The sequence below is a fragment of the Meriones unguiculatus genome, chromosome 6 (genome assembly GCF_030254825.1).
Source record: "Meriones unguiculatus strain TT.TT164.6M chromosome 6, Bangor_MerUng_6.1, whole genome shotgun sequence".
Taxonomy (NCBI): Eukaryota; Metazoa; Chordata; class Mammalia; order Rodentia; family Muridae; genus Meriones; species Meriones unguiculatus.
The window spans coordinates 111,021,466-111,037,709 of record NC_083354.1 but is presented as its reverse complement, the minus strand read 5'-3'; the positions used below and the strand labels follow the sequence as shown (position 1 = coordinate 111,037,709).

Here is a 16,244-nt window from a genome sequence, read left to right as displayed (position 1 = left end):
GAAGATGCATTGAACTGTTCTCCAAAGAGCAGCTTTGAGATCATTCAATGGTGCGTAAGGATTCCATTCCTCCACATTTGTACCAATGGTTTTAAAAGACAATCTTTGATGTGGCCAAACAAGTAGGTGTGATAAAGTGTCTCGGTAACTCGTTGTGGCTTTGATCTGCATTTCTCTGGTAAACAGTTGGATTGAGTGCCATTCCCTGTGCCTGTTCTGGCCATCTGTATACCTTCTCTGGAGAAATGTCTATTCATATCTTCTCTCCATTTCTTACAGTTGGTTTCTTTTTCTTTTTTATTATTGACCTAGAAGTTTTTAACTATTCTAGACACAGTTGCCTTAACAGCTGTATGATTTACAAATATATTCCCTTATCCTGTGGGGAATCTGTTTTACTTTCTTGATGCTGTCCTTTGATACAAAAGTTTTTAATACTAATGAAACCCAATTTATTTGGTTTTCCCCCATTGCCCACATTGCTTAGTGTAACACCACAATGATCTGTGAGCATGCTTGTTTCTAGGGATACTGTAAGCCTTGGTACAGCCACATCTAATGAAAACAGCAAAAATCATAAAACCTGCACAGCTGCTTGACAAAGATCCAGAAAAGCTGAGCTGAGTGGTGAAATCGCTGTGGTGCAGTCTCCCATTCTTTTGGCCTTGATCCTTGATCTTTATGTGTCACATGCTTGGGTGTTTAAAAAGACTGTTCATACAGTCTCCCCTTGAATAGTGTTGATGCCCTGATCAGCCTGTTGATGGGGATCCAGCAAATAGCAAAGTAGATAAATCACTTGTCTCACAAGCCCGACAGCTAGACTTCAGATACCCCACACCAGGCTGACCTCAAACTCACAGAGATTCATCTGCCTCTGCCTCTGCCTCTGCCTCTGCCTCTGCCTCTGCCTCTGCCTCTGCCTCTGCCTCTGCCTCTGCCTCTGCCTCTGCCTCCCGAGTGATGGGATTAAAGGAGTATGTCACCATCTCCTGGCTCTATGGCTTTCTTCCATCTTCCCATTCTGCTGCTGAGACTGCAGACACAGTCTCCCCCCCCCCCCCAGTTTCCAAGGCCAACAGTCCACAAGGGAGTGGGTACTGAGAGCAGTCTGGGCTGCTGTGCCACTCACTTAGTTGAAGCCTCTCCTAGTTCACTTTCTTAATGCTCAAAAAAAAAAAAAAAAGCAAACAAACAAACAAAAACACCCTCTAATCCTAACACAGGACCATCTCTCCAACTTCCTCAGTTTACAGAGCAGATTTAAAAAAAAAAAAATGAGTCTCTAAGATGAGTGACTTCAAACAATAACTGGCTAATAATGTCACAGGTGGACTCTCAAGTGCTCTGATTCTAACTAAAAGAGAGGGCAGGATCTGTTCAGGGAGCCCAGACTAGCCTAGAGCTTGGGCGCTTCCTGCCTCAGGCTTCCAGGTGTTAAGATTACAGGCATGTGCCTTCACACCTGGCTTCACACCTGGCTTCTCAGGGCTGAGGTTATAAATCCAGTATTCCAAATCTGTGTCACTTCCAGAACCACACATTTAAATCATGAAGTTTTGTTCCTTCTGCTGATTATATTTTTTCAAGCACTTAAGCTATTGTTTTCTCTGGAAATATGTGTTCAATTTTATTAGTGAAAGAAAAATCGTTTTATCTATAGAAACTTGGTATACAATTTATTCTTCTAAATTCCATTTATCTCAAAAGTGAAAGGATTTTAGACCAATTTTCTTCCTATAGCTCAAATTTCCTTCCAAAACTTAAACATTACTATATTCCATCATGTAAGGTACTTATGGAAAAGTGAATTCCTCGATAAAAAGGATAAAAAGGTTAACTACATTTATATCATTGCCATGGTGATGGCACATAGTGAGTCCCAGGTCAGCCAGGGCCACATAATAAGAAACAATCTTATTATTTATTTATTTGTTTGTTAGTTTTTATCTTTTCTTTTTTTGTTTGTTTGTTTTAAGACAGGGCTTCTGTGTGTAGTCTTGGCTGTCCTGAACTCTCTTTGTAAACCAGGCTGGCCTCAAACTCACAGAGATACACCGGCCTCTGCCTTCCCAAATGCTGGGATTACAGGCATGCTCCACCACACCCAGCTCATTCTTTTAAAAAAAAATTAAATTAAATTAAAAATTCCATTCTATAGCAGTAGCTATTTAACTTTTTGTATCTCCTAAAGAATTTGGTATTTACATAGTATATATTTTAAATAATTTTAAGGAAGATGTTACTGCTACTCTATATAAAACAAATATATACTAAGTATCCTACAGGAGAAATTTATACCTATCATGTTTCTAAATGTCACTTAAGTCAGAACACAAACTAATTAGAGCATCTTTTTGCAAATACAGCTTATAAAAGGACAATGACTCCAAGAATCTGGCAGATTGAAATCTGATTGTTCTAAGGGTAAGATGGCTACTGGAGTCTGTACTGTGCCTCTGGCTGGGGGAAAAAAAAAAACAGCATGAGCAGAAACTGAGCCTGCCAGCATAACAATTTTTCTGTGGTCCACTCTGCGATGGTTCAGGTTACAAAAAGACATCGCTTCACCTTCTAATAATGGCTTAGCATGTTTTATTATTTCTATAAAAAGAGTAAGGTATTTCTTGTCTGTGTGGTAGCAAGCATTTCTTGTCTACACTGAAGAGCCAAGGCATTCATTAGCTGTGGATGTGATTTTTATGTGTTACAGAAATCAGTTCTGAGGAAATGAGAGAGGATGGAATGTGCTGGAAGTGAGAACAATTTGTCATTAGCCCTGTGAGGCCAGCCCTTGTAGGCCAGGAGAGCTTAAACAAGTACCTGCTTCTTTATTTACTTGCCTATAACTGGGATATTACACTCTGATCTTTTACATCCTCTTATGTGTGCTTGATGAAAGCAGAAAGGGGACCACGAGAAGACAGAAACATATTCCAAGGGAAGGGAGAGAGTTAAAACATAGAAGCAGAAGGGGAGGACATTTGGGGGGGAGGGGACCAACAAGAGGGAAAGGAAAAAAAAATGGGGAAAAGGGTGGGGTGGCAAGGTGAATAAGAAAAAAGGAAAATGATGAATAATAAAAATGCCATAGTGAAACCCACTGCTTTGTATACGAACTTAAATATCAAAAAATGTTGTATGTTCAAGTTCCAAAGAAAGGAAGCCTCCAGCAGTCCTCTGCAGCTATGACTCCTATGAACCGCAATAACCAACAGTGTGGCCCAATCCTAAGGATGCAATAGTGACATGTGTATTTTAGCAGGAACCAACAACTCTCTAACTGGACTCAAGATTTGCTCCACAAGAGGGATAGTTTATTCCTGGTACTCGAAACCTAACGAACTACCCAGTACTAGTGAAATAATGGGTCACTAAAACAACATATTTCCTAGCTGCATTCTAAGCACTTGTCCTTATAAGCCCAGGTATGTATAGTCCTCAACTCTCTATTAGAAGACTCTTCTTCGCAATAGATAGAGACCACTAGCTAAAACCATAACCCTGTCAAAATGCAGAGTTGTGGATCTCAGTTCCAACTGAAACATCTACAAAATGACTCTTGGGCTTCACGCAGCACTGTAGATGAAGATGCAGAAAGATCTTAAGAGCCAAAAGGTCACGGAAATAGATGTGAGATTATATCTCGTAGTATCTTCAGAAGCTACATCCATAAAGTCTCACCAATATAACAAGGATGGCACCAATAGGCATGTAAAAGTAACTTGTATTCACCTGATCTTACTGTCATCTTGGAGGCATATAGCCTCCTCTACTAATGTAGGCCTAGTCTTGGAGCATTTAGCCTCTATACAATCTAATTTAGGTCTGGAATGGTTTCAGTCTCTGAGACTTACTGCTAAATAAGCTCACCCTTTCTTGTTCTTTCTGAATTCTGGCTGGCTGGTTCAATTCAGCTGTTCTAGCTTAAACTCCTTTCCAAGATGACTGATTCAATCTGGCTTCTCTCATTTCTCACTGAATTGCTTTGCTTGGCCTCAAACTAACTCTAGCAATCTGTTCTAATCTTCTGGCTCTTTCTCATTCTCTGGCTCATTCTGTTTTCACTTGTGTCTAGCTTGTTCTCTCTTCAACCTCTCTGTAAAACTCTCCCCCATAAAACTACCTTTGAATTCCACAAACTGAACTCCACTGCACTGCCTCTCAACTCACGGACTTAACTCAACAGAACTCACTAGAATCCAGAGATGTGCATGCCTCCGTCTCCTGAGTGCTGGGATTAACGGCTGGGATTAACCACCACACCTGGATCTAAACTGGCCTTGAACTCAGAGATCTGCTTACCTCTGTGTCCTGGATTAAAGGTGTCACTGTATTCCGGCCAGACCACACAGACCTAGAAAGTCTTTGGATGTGATCTCTTGCCATGTTCTGAATTAAAATTCCTCTACATAGGCATAGCAAAGTAGATAGAGAAAGCTCACATGGCTTCCACCCCACACAAAGAACATTAGGCAACTGAAGAATGCTGAGTGGAAGAAATAGTCTTCCCCAGGGAAGAGCATACCAATTGGCTATCCAACACCAAATGGTAAGCCCTGAAAAACATACATGAGTACTGTTTTTTTTTAAATTATTTTTTTATTTCTTTTTTTTTCTATAATTTTATTTTTCTCATTAGTTACATCTTGTTAATTCTGTATCCCAGCTGACATGAGTACTGTTATACATACTGCTCAGTTTATATTTAAGAATATTATATAATACCTATATCAACAATTAATCTTAAAAAAAAAAGAAGCCAACAATTTGGAAGAGAACAAAGGGGGAACTTTTGGAGTAAGGAAGCAGAAAATAATGTAATTGTATTATAAACTCAAAAATAAAAAAGTAAATAAAAATGATTGGTGTATTATAGTACATTTATGTATAATTGTTATTACTTTATATGGAGGTAAATCTATGTATTCAGAAACAAAAGAAGAATAAATCAGTAAAAATGGCTTCTGAGGGAGGAAAGAATCGGAGGAAACCAAGATGGAATCAAAGCTTCTCTGAACGTACTTTTTTGTACAGCTTCTATTTTTTTTTTTTAAATCCTACAATATTTTCCGCAGTTTAAAACATAAAAAGAATGTCCTCTCTCAAAGCTGGAAACAAACAAACTCACAATATGTCAGACACAACCAAACAAACCAGGATTATTTCAAGCAGAGTTAAGACACCGCTTGTGTGTGTGTGTGTTGGTGGTAAGAACCTTCATAATTCAAATAACAGGAGCCCCAAAGCTACAACTGGTCTTCCTTTGTTGATTGTGTACTGAGAGTGCGCTTGGATCCCTACGTACGTGTGCACATGTCGATGTGAGCTTGCACAAAGTGACTGTGTTAAAGTCATTAGGGAAATGATTTTCAGCACAGAGGAAAGACATTATGATAGAATACTGTAATAGTTTGTACAGTTATTATTAGTTAATACTGTGTGTGTATTATATACAATATAATACTGGATCGCATCATTGCTACGATGAAATAGCTTATAAAATCAGCTTAGGAAAGGAGGAGCTTTTCTGGTTCACAATGTGACGCTACAGTTTGTCGTGGCAGGGAAGCGCTGGTGGCAGGAGTCTGAGGCATCTCCTCACACGATGTCTACCAGCAGAGAGATGAGTACTCAGGATCAGCTCACTTCCTCCCATTAATCAGTCCAGAATCCCCGCCCAAGGAAGGGCTACCTAAGGTATGGCTGGCCCTGCTTCCCCCAATTAATCTAAATTAGAGAACCACTCATAGCATGCCCAGAGGTTATCTCCTACCCAGTTCTAGATATTTGAGTTGATAACATTAGCCACCATGAATATCAAAGAAATAAAGTCATAATCATCCATAACCTCAAGTTGGATGGCCCAATATCATGATTTTGTCTCTTCCTTTTTTCATTATTGAGATAAGGTCTCAGTTAGCCCAAGCTGATCTTGAACTTCTGATCACTTTGCTTTTGTTGTCAAATCACAGGTGTAGTATATGCCAAACATGGGCCACCACACCCAGTTTCTACAATACTGGGGACTTAATCCAGGAAAAGCACAATAAAATCTGAACCACATTGCCAGTTCTTCTCTCTCTCTCTCTCTCTCTCACACACACACACACACACCAAACACACATATACATTATATATATATATATATATATATATATATATATATATATGACATAAATAATATCAACCTTGTAGCAAGGAGCAGACTTCCTGTCCAGATAGAAGGTTGTTTCCAAATACCGCTTTCTTTACAAGGCACCAAGATTCCTTAAAAACATCTAACAGAAGCCCTCTATGGTAGGCTCCTGTCAGGTTTGGGATAGATATATACAAAGCAAAAGTCATTTCTGTCATGTCAGAAACCATGAAGACCACTGAGGTTGTGCAGAAAGGGTACTTGATAATCAATGTAAGAAGAGCACGTCAAACATAGAAAGCCATGAGCTTCCATAGCAATATTGTTTTAAATTACTGGTCACTGTATGAATTTACTCTTGAGTCAGCTTGACTCCAAAACTTTAGTAATAAAGATAAAGGAGAACAAACACACACACACACACACACACACACACATACACGCACAGTGATAAATTGGTAATTTGATAACCTGGCCACCCAGAGGCTACAGCTGGTGAGTTGATGAAGAGCCATCAAAAAGACACACAAAGAGAACCATAATCCACTGTAAGCATGAGTATCCTTCGGCAAATCCCTTGCTGTCTCCTGCCATCAATGCTATCTGCTGCTCTACTCCAATGACCAATATTTAAAAGAAAAAAAAGCTGGAGAGATGGCGCAGCAGTCAGGAGTACTGGCCACTCTCTCAGAAGCCAGCGACATGGCTCAGCAGGTAAAAGCACTACACCCCTACACGCTACATGCTTAATTCAGGGTCGACATGAGTTCAATCCTGAAACTCATATAAAGATGGAAAGAAAGAAGCAACTCCAAAAAGTTGTCCTCTAACCTCCACACACATGTATAATATTCATACAACCATATCAAACACAAACACACACACAAGCACATGCATGCATGCACACATACACTCACACAAACACACACACAGAGATGCACACACAGATGTGCACACTTATACACACAGACACTCTCACAATCACATGCACCCACACATACACAGGTGCACACACACAGGCATGAGCACATACAGACACACATGTACACACTCTCAGACACATGCACACACACAGAGACACATATAATAAACACCTCCCCAGACACAAGAATAATAAAAAATTTTAAATTAAAAAAAAAAACTTTTTTTAGAGACAGGGTTTCTCTATGTAATCTTGCTTATCCCGGACTCACTTTCTAGACCAGGCTGGCCTTGAACTTACAGAGATCTGCCTCCCCAAGTGCTGGGATTACATGAAGGCGCCATCGCATGCAAACAAAACAAAAAAACCAAAGAAACAACAAAAAATACTTTTCTTGAGCACTAAAGATAAATACTTCTGGGTGTCATGAATGTCTCTCTACTCAAAGACAAAGAGCCCTTTATAGTTCCTACAGCCCATGGGATTAGTGAGAAGACTCTAGCCGTCTTGCTGTCTTGCAAGCTGTCTTGCAAGCACAGTCCTCTTCCTTCTCTCTTAGATGCACGGGTTTCTATGTGGTACCAGCAAGGCTCTCGGAGTCAATGCCATTGCTTAACCTTGGAAAGCAAAAGGATTCTGGAGCATCCTTACTCTCTATTTAAAACAAAACATCAATGCTCAAAAGAAAATATATGCCTGTGTTTATAAAATTACTGAAAAACTGAATGTTTAGCTATCTTTGTAACATGAAAGAACTAGCTTTAGGAGAGCTGCAAATGCGACACAAGTCTAAGGAGGTGCAAGCTGGCCCTGTGTCTAAGATGTGGCGATTGTCAAAGGCTTCCGTGTAAGCTCTGGGGTACTGTTTTATTTTAGCTACTACAAATCAGTAACTAAGATATATATAGCAAAGCTAAAACAATAACAACAAAATCCTGACCTAATCTTCTTCCTACAGTAATGGATTTGATTATTCTAGACTGGAGGGACAAAACAATTCTCCGGAGTTACTGTAACATACGTTTGTGTCTAACTTTTTGTCACTATGTACACCCAAGGGTAGGATGACAGGCAAAGGTGACACAGAAAGGTCACAATGCTTCAGAGAAAAAAAAAAATGCTGCTGACCCAGCTCAGCAGTGAGGACTCCTGCAGAACAGGACAAAAGCAAAGCACCATCAGAACATGTCAGAACAGTGAAAAACTAAATGAACATGATGACCATAACGTGTGCCTTTCCTACTGTTTCGGCTAAGGCAATGTGATGGCCAAGAAATACACAACTCCAGCATTTATTTGCCTTTAAGCAAGTTCCTTAAGCCTCCCAGATGTTGTTTCCTTCTTTGGAAAAAAAAAATAGGCATAATTAACAACACCTACAGCACAAGCTTTAATTACATTGATTAAACAACGCCCATCATAGGAAAATACTTAGTGTCTCATACTTTGTGTGCAAGAAATGCCATGTGTAGGTATGAAATTAGAAGGGAGAACATAAGAGAGAAGGAATTGCTCTCAGGGTAGGACCAGGAAGCTGCAGGTGCCTGTGGTGTGAAAATAGAAGGGGAGAGACTAGTAAAAGGTCACAGTGTCCAACTGGTATTTCACGGTTCTTCCCACCAAAAATATCAGCTTCACAGTACTTTATCCAAGCAGTGTGACTCTGATTGGGTTAGCAAGGAGACTGAGCACATAGGAAGCGGGTCCTGAGAAACAGCCCTGCCACTGGTTAGACATCCACACAGGACTGCTGCGGGTCAGAGTTCACTGTGAGATGACAGTCTCATCAGGGACTGACATCATCATCTGTACAGGGGTCCTCCAGAGTGACCATCGTAAAGCAAAGTAGTACTGCCACTCGCTGAGAAAGCCCTCAGGCCCCCATGACTGAAAGTGTGCTCATAGCTGCCTGCCTGCCTGGCTCCTCTATTTCCCACCTTCCAGGAACTGCTCTCATTTATTTTTTTCTTTATTCCCCTCCCCCCCCCATAGAACCAGCCTTATCTTCTCCCCTCTCTTACCCTCTACCAATCTGCTTTACTATTTCTGCTCTCCCAACCCCAAATAGAGTATTTGATAGATTATTAGATAGATATTTGACTATTAGATAGATAGATAGATAGATAGATAGATAGATGATAGATTAGATGATAGGTAAATTGATAGATTCATACATACGTATATACATAGATGATAGAGATGATCAATAGATAAATGATAGATAGATGATAAAGATGATAGTTGGATAGATAGAAATATAGATAGATGATAGAGATGATAGATAAATAGAAGATAGTAGATGATACATACATACATTCATAGCTTGGTTATAGATGTTTTTGTCATGAAAGCCACTCAGACATCATTACCAGCCAAAATGATGATCTCTGGAGCCCAAATCTTCTATCAAAGCAACCTGGTGGGGGTGTCTATTTTTAGTTATAAAATGTAATTAAACATTTTTATATGGGGTAAAGTGATATGCCCATATACATACATTTCATTTAATTATTAAATAAAATATATCCATAGTGCTAAAGTGTTCTTTTGGTAATGAGAATATATAAAACCCCCTTTAAGGAATATCTAAGCACGTATTAACGGTTGCCTGTAGCTGGCGTTCTGTAAGTCAGCTCCTAAGCAGCCTTTCCTAACTTACTTCGTAAGTTTTGTCTCTCCTGCCAGCCCCATAAGCAATGGTAGGCCTGGTCAGGTCTTTATATTTTCCAGTCCTCTCCAAGGCACTGAGCCCCATCCAGTGCTGGTGTGGAGTGACAACATGAATGAGCCAGTGTTTACAGACTTGCGGGGCAGTTTTTGATCCTATGACACAACACGAGAAATTTTGTGGGTTGAGATAATTATCCAATACCTTTCCAAAAATGAAGGATAAGTCCAGGGTGATGGAGGGCTAGGTGATGGAGGACATTCCAGCACACATGGTACCCTAGGTTCAACCAATCAATAACAATGAAAGGATAACTTAAATTAAAAAAAAAGTTAGGTCAGAAATTAACAGTATTGTAAAAATCTTTTTTTTTCCCTAGAAAAATTTCATGAATCTTCATTTCATTCTGCACATATAGAAAGGGCTTCAGAGAATAAAACAAAACAAAACGATGACGACAAAAACATCAAAGTCCTTCAAAAAATTAAAATCTATGCCCAGAGGGTGGGAAGAACTGATTTATGACAAGGCAGAAATCCCAAAAGGAGTTTTAAAGAAAACATTATTCTTTTAGTCTCAGTGTAACTTATTAAAGCACCTCTGTCCTGAAATATTCTTGAATTTGCTTTTTGTCCACGCGTCAAAGGACAATAGTCAAGAGAAAGCACTCTTGGGCCATTGGGAAGCACAGGAGACTGTGACCACTGTGAAAAGCACTGACCATGATTTTAAAACGGAAGAACCGCTGACGATAACGGCCGGATACTGCCGGATGCTGTGCCGAGAGTGGAACTGTGCTTGGTCACGGGGCTTCGCTCACCCTGGAGTTATACCGCCAGGGAAGGGTAAACCGCCTTCATGAGCTAGCCTCGTCTGGACAAGTGTCTCTACCCCACAGCTGGGGTCTCTACCCATAACCCTCCAGATCCCACTCAAGTTTTTCCTCCACTTTTTTCTCAAAGAAAAATTGTCTAGCTAGCCTCTCCTCTATCTGCACTTAAGAGGTGGCCGCATTCGTCTGCGTTCAGTTCTCTTCAGCTGCACACTGCCCTGGAGGCCGGGAGTGAAAACTGTAGAGGGGAACGGCACACACAGTTCTGTACTTCCTGTCTAGGATAGGGACACATGTGATTGAATCCCCACATTTCGCCAAAGAAAAACCGTTAGCTGGAGAGATAGGTTTCTGTACAATCTGATGGCTCACACACATATGATCCCTGAGGCCAGAACTTCACAGGTTCCAGGCCATCCTAGCCGCACAGGGAGCTCACTTTCAAAACAAATTAAATGAAATACTGAGACAGTGTCTGTCGGTCTGTCTTTCTTTCAGACACATACACACACATGCGCACTAAATAAGTAACAATGGCATCCTTCCCTGATGAATAAATAAAAGGCTGCTTTGCAGCCCAGTAAGCCTGGAGAAACACCCCCTCGGGGTCTCCCTCTGGGAGTCTCACAGAGCATGGTGACATGCTAACGGTGACTGAAAAAAGAGGATCTGCCCTGAGGAACCCTGTAGCGCTTGCTTTAACGCAGCAAGCACTAGATCTACTTGGCCATGAACCTTCTTCCCATTCGCACCTTTTCGTATGAAAACTGAGGTTGGGGACCATTTGCCTGAGCTTTGACTCTAGTCCCAGCAGCAATTAGCTCCCCTGCCCAGGACTCACCGTTCAACAGAGGCCAGCGTGAGAATTACTGTAGGAACAGGGGCCTTTGATTTTCTGTGAGCCAAGCTGAAATGTGATCTGGGGATGTTACAGCAAGAGAGGAAAGCATTTTTGAAGGCAAAGAGGGCAAAAACACATTCTAACTCACAAGGTACAGCGGCCCACAGCGATATGTTACTTAGCAAACAATTTACAACCTCGGACACACAACCAGTTTACACGCCCTTCTCTATACAATATGAAGCACACAGAGTGATTGCCAGACAAGCTAACAGACATTTCAAATCAACTTCTCTTTTTACAGGATATAGGTTGTTGGGTTTTTTTTTTTTCAGTTTATTTTTAGATAATCCAAGCCTGCTGGGTTTATATGTAGGAATAAGAAGGAAACCACGCTGTGTGAAAACTTAATATTATGCAAAATATTGACTCCTCCTTTGTTGATAAACTGAACTCTCCGCAGGTGGAGTCATTGGCCGCCTTTACTACTACAAAGGAAGTATTTAGAATATCACGTAACCCCCTAGCCCCCCCCCACCAATATCTGAGACTCAGTTTCCCCACGTTCCTAGGTATCGTATTTACCATCAGAGGAGGCTTAAGGGCTAGTCCCCTACACAGCACACGCATCGGAGACTTAAAGGGTCAGCTTGACTAGACACACATCATCGAAGCCGACGTTCGGAAGACGTCCTTTAAACGTCTTGCGTGGAATCTACGCAGGTTTAGGGACGGAAAACCCCGACACCTGAACGTTTTTACGATCCGCGTTAACCCACGAGAAGATCCACACATGTTTAAACTCGAATCTCGTCGCGTATCACAAAAACGCACACATAGGCAGTACCCTCCTCTCCCCAAAACACAGTTAGCAAAGACATCCCAGGAATGTAGTCAGAATCTAAGAAAGCGCATCCCGTCACATCCCCCGCGGCGGCAGGAGCCCGCGCAGCGCGCTCCTTTGGGTGTGAGGCCGGACTTGACCACCACTCACTCCGCCAAGTCTAGGACCGTGTTGCCACGTCGCCCTAGTGGCAGTGCCTTACCAGTGTAGATGCTGGCATTGGAAGCTGGGATACCAAACTGTGACTCGATGAACTTGGGGATGAAGGTAATGAAAGCAGTGACAATGGCACTCTCGGCTGTGTACGACAAACTCACAAAAAGGAATGTCATGTTGCTTAAGATCCTGACAGCTGCTCTCGGTAGGTCTACAAAAATGACAAAAATGACACATGCATGTTATAAACAATGGATGGGAAACAGAAGAAAACTGAGCTTTTTTTTTTCTTTTTTAAGATTTATTTAATGTATACAGTGTTCTGCCTGCCTGCCTGCCAGAAGAGGGCACCAGATCTCACTTTAGATGGTGGGGAGCCACCCTATGGGTGCTGGGAATTGACCTCTGGAAGAGCAGCCAGAGCTCTTAACCTCTGAGCCATCTCTCCAGCCCCTTGTTTTTGTTTTTTAACGAACTGAAAATAATCTCAGGCAACATTCGCCACAATAGAGTAAAAACAGAAAGGTCTGATGACAGTTTTTTGTTTGTTTGTTTGTTTGTTTTTTGGAGAGGGGGGTTTCGAGACAGTTTCTTGGTATAGCCCTGGCTGTCCTGGAACTCACTATGTAGAACAGGCTTGAGTGAAACTCAGAGGTATGTCTGCCTCTGCCTGCTAAGTGCTGGGATTAAAGGAGTGTGCCACCATTACCCTGCTTCTGATGACACTTGAAACCAGCTCTGTTCACAGAGTTGGGTTTCTTAATTCTCAACCAGAATAATGAATGAAAAGGCATATAAAATTGTACCCAGGCACAAATGTCTTCATAAACAGTATTCAGCCTATCTATGATGCCTACTTTTTAAAAAATGTTTAAAATGAATTATTTGTTTTTTCACTAATTAAAACACGTCTTTAGATCCTGAAAGTTGTTTAATATACAAAGTACTTGTGAATTAATCCTATATTATACTTTCCAGTTCACCCAGCTACCACTATCCTGAAATGATGCATTCCTCTTTTTTTTAATCCAATATATATTTACTGTGTTTGTGTGTGAGAGAGAGTTCGTGTATGAATAAGTGTGTATGGGTGCTCTAGGAAGCAGGAAGAGGGTAATAGATCCCCTGGAGCTAGAGTTACTGGTTGTTGTGAGTCACCCGAAATGAGAGCAGGGAACTGAGCTCAGGAAGCGCACCAAGCACTCTTTGAGCCTGAGCTGCATTTCAGAGTCAGCATGTCATTGGTCCCACACTGCAGATGCCCAAAGCAGAGCAGCAGGATGGTTGTGGACATTCTTTCGGCCTTGTTTATGAAACAGGAAATATTCATAGCTAAAGCAATGGCAAGGCCTGACATTGGGTCAGGCACTCCCCAGTACTTTGAATTGAAGAACAAAAGGCCACAACATCCAAAGGGGACAGAGAACCCAGAGATGATACTCTATGCCTTCTGGGCAGCCTCTCGAGGAGGAAGATCTCATCCTTAGGTGTAGGTACTTACTTCGTAGAATGTGCTACAGATGCATCATTTGTAATCTAAGAATGTGGCATGGCTAAATGACCATCAATGAGAAATGCTTAAACAATTATATGGTATAGCCATATAATTGAATATGAAGTGGTCATTAACAATGAAACAGATGTATGTGCTAGCACAAAAGAATTTTAAAAAGTAATACTGGTAAGTAAAGCAAGCTATGGAAACACACATAAATATAGCCATATAGCCATATTTAAGTAAAAATAAAACAGCCAAAAGAATGTGTTTGTAGAAGATCAAACGAGGGCTTCTTAATACATTAATACCAAATACCTAAGGGCTAAAGCTGTGAAACCGTGACTAAGTCCAAGAGGGGGGTAAATGGAAACCTATAAATTTCTACATTTTTTGTTTTTACAAAATGAGTGGACGCATACTTGTATAATCGTTGTGCCTCCGTGGAAAAGATCATCTTAGAAAACACTTATCTCTTACATCACAATAGTAAGGTAGGATTAGCCAATTTTTATTGACACTATAATTCATAACCTCCCACTAACCAGAATCTAAGATTTAGAAAGCAGAGAGTATTAGCTAATATCATTTCAAAATATAGTGAAATGTAATATTCTGGGTCTTATCTAGTCTTATAAGGTTCAAGATGTTAAGGGGAAAGCTAATATGCAGACTTGACCTTTAACAAAGATAACCATTTCATATTTTATCCTATAGACCTTAAATTAAAACCATCATATCCGAAATTTCTAAGTTGATAAATTAAGTTTATCAACATTCAAAGATTCTAGTTAAGTTTAGCTGGCAAAAGATTGAATCTGAAACATCTGGGGGGAAGGGGAGAGAAGAAAGGCTAAACACACAAGATGATAACACTTGTATCACGAATATTTTAAATCATATACATCACCTCACATTGTTGTTTTGTTTCCTAACATGTTTGTTGTTAATTGTGTGCACTGTGTATGTCTATGTGTAGACATAGGCACACACATACAGGTGCCCTCGGAGGCCAGAGGAATCAAGATGCCCTGGAGCTGGAGTTACAGACACTTGCTTGCACAGGTTCTGGGAACTGAAGGCCTGTCCTCTGCAAGAGCTGTATATGCTTGTAGCCTGCTGAGCCGCCCCTCCAGCTCCTATATTGGCTTCCCTTTAGAGACATTCAACTTGATAAAATGGTCTTTTAGCTTCAAGGGTAAGAATGTGTGTGTGTGTGTGTGTGTGTGTGTGTGTGTGTGTGTGTATACATACATATGAATGTCCACTCATCTATTAAAAATATATTAGATAACTAAATCTAAATAAATAAAACCAAAGTCAGTTGTTATTTAAGAAGAATCAACAAAGTTCAGACTTCCAATAACTCTTCCTCTCACCCTCCATATCCATTGACTGGGGCTTGGTTTTCTGCCCAAATGCCCTGAAGAAGCCAAAGGATGTAGGACCGTATCTTAAGCTGGTGCCACTGAGTATTTTTACATGTTGAAACTGAGTTAATAACTATAATGAAGAGTAATGGAAATTAAAGATCACTAACTGCCAGAAAAGAAGTGTGGAAAGAACCAGATAGATCCTAGAAAGCGCTCGGATAAATCAGTTAGAGGAGCAGATGCGCAGAGAAGTGATAAATACATCAGATGGTAATAGACGGATGGGTAAATAGATATGATACATAGATGATAGATAAATGATAGGATATGAAGGGCTCCATGACACGGTACGATAGAACAGATTGATTGGCAGATTTGATTGACAGACAAAAGACCTAACAGGTTGGCAGACAGGTAGCAGATAGATGCGTACACACATGCATGTGTCTGGGTGTGTACGTGTGTCTGGGTGTGTGCTCGCACTCTCACGAACAGGACTTTGACATGAAAACGCCCCAGGAGGAGGGAGCCCACTCACCATGAAGTTCTCGGTTTTTAAAAGTTATTTTCTACTAAAAGGAACAGAGACATGTCAGACTTCAGAGTTGGAAGACAGAAACCACAAGATGAGCACCGAAAACCTTATTGACAAAGAGAATCACTTCAATGGACATTGACTTTTTCTTTTTTCCTAGTTCGATGGATGCTAAAAGAAGTGTGCGAAAATCCAACGGGAGCAGTGTACATCCAATTTGTGTATTGTACCGGCCAGTTTAGCTCCTTGCTAAAATCTACTCGTAAGCCTAAAAATTAATACTTGTTGCACTTTCACAACCACACCCAGGACAGCAAAAGCTCAAGTCATCCACACTTCCTTTCCTGGCATATGGAAAACGTGTTCGGCTCTGATTGGTAAAGATGGGTCTTTGCCATAATAGTTTGTCAGTTTTCTCGTTATGTTTTTTTTTGTTGTT

The 16,244-nt window shown here is 40.7% G+C and overlaps 1 protein-coding gene across 2 annotated transcripts in view; it reads right to left on the bottom strand.

Moving 5' to 3' along the window:
* The window catches only part of Slco5a1 (solute carrier organic anion transporter family member 5A1), a 102,655-nt gene that overhangs the window by 33,077 nt on the left and 53,334 nt on the right, over positions 1–16,244 (bottom strand). The window contains exon 5 of one of the 2 annotated variants that reach the window (XM_021643864.2): positions 12,449–12,613. The exons of the other annotated variant lie outside the window; for it this stretch is intronic. Within the exon in view, the coding sequence (XP_021499539.1) occupies positions 12,449–12,613 (165 nt within the window). The remainder of the gene's footprint in view (positions 1–12,448; positions 12,614–16,244) is intronic. 2 annotated transcript variants of the gene reach the window in all.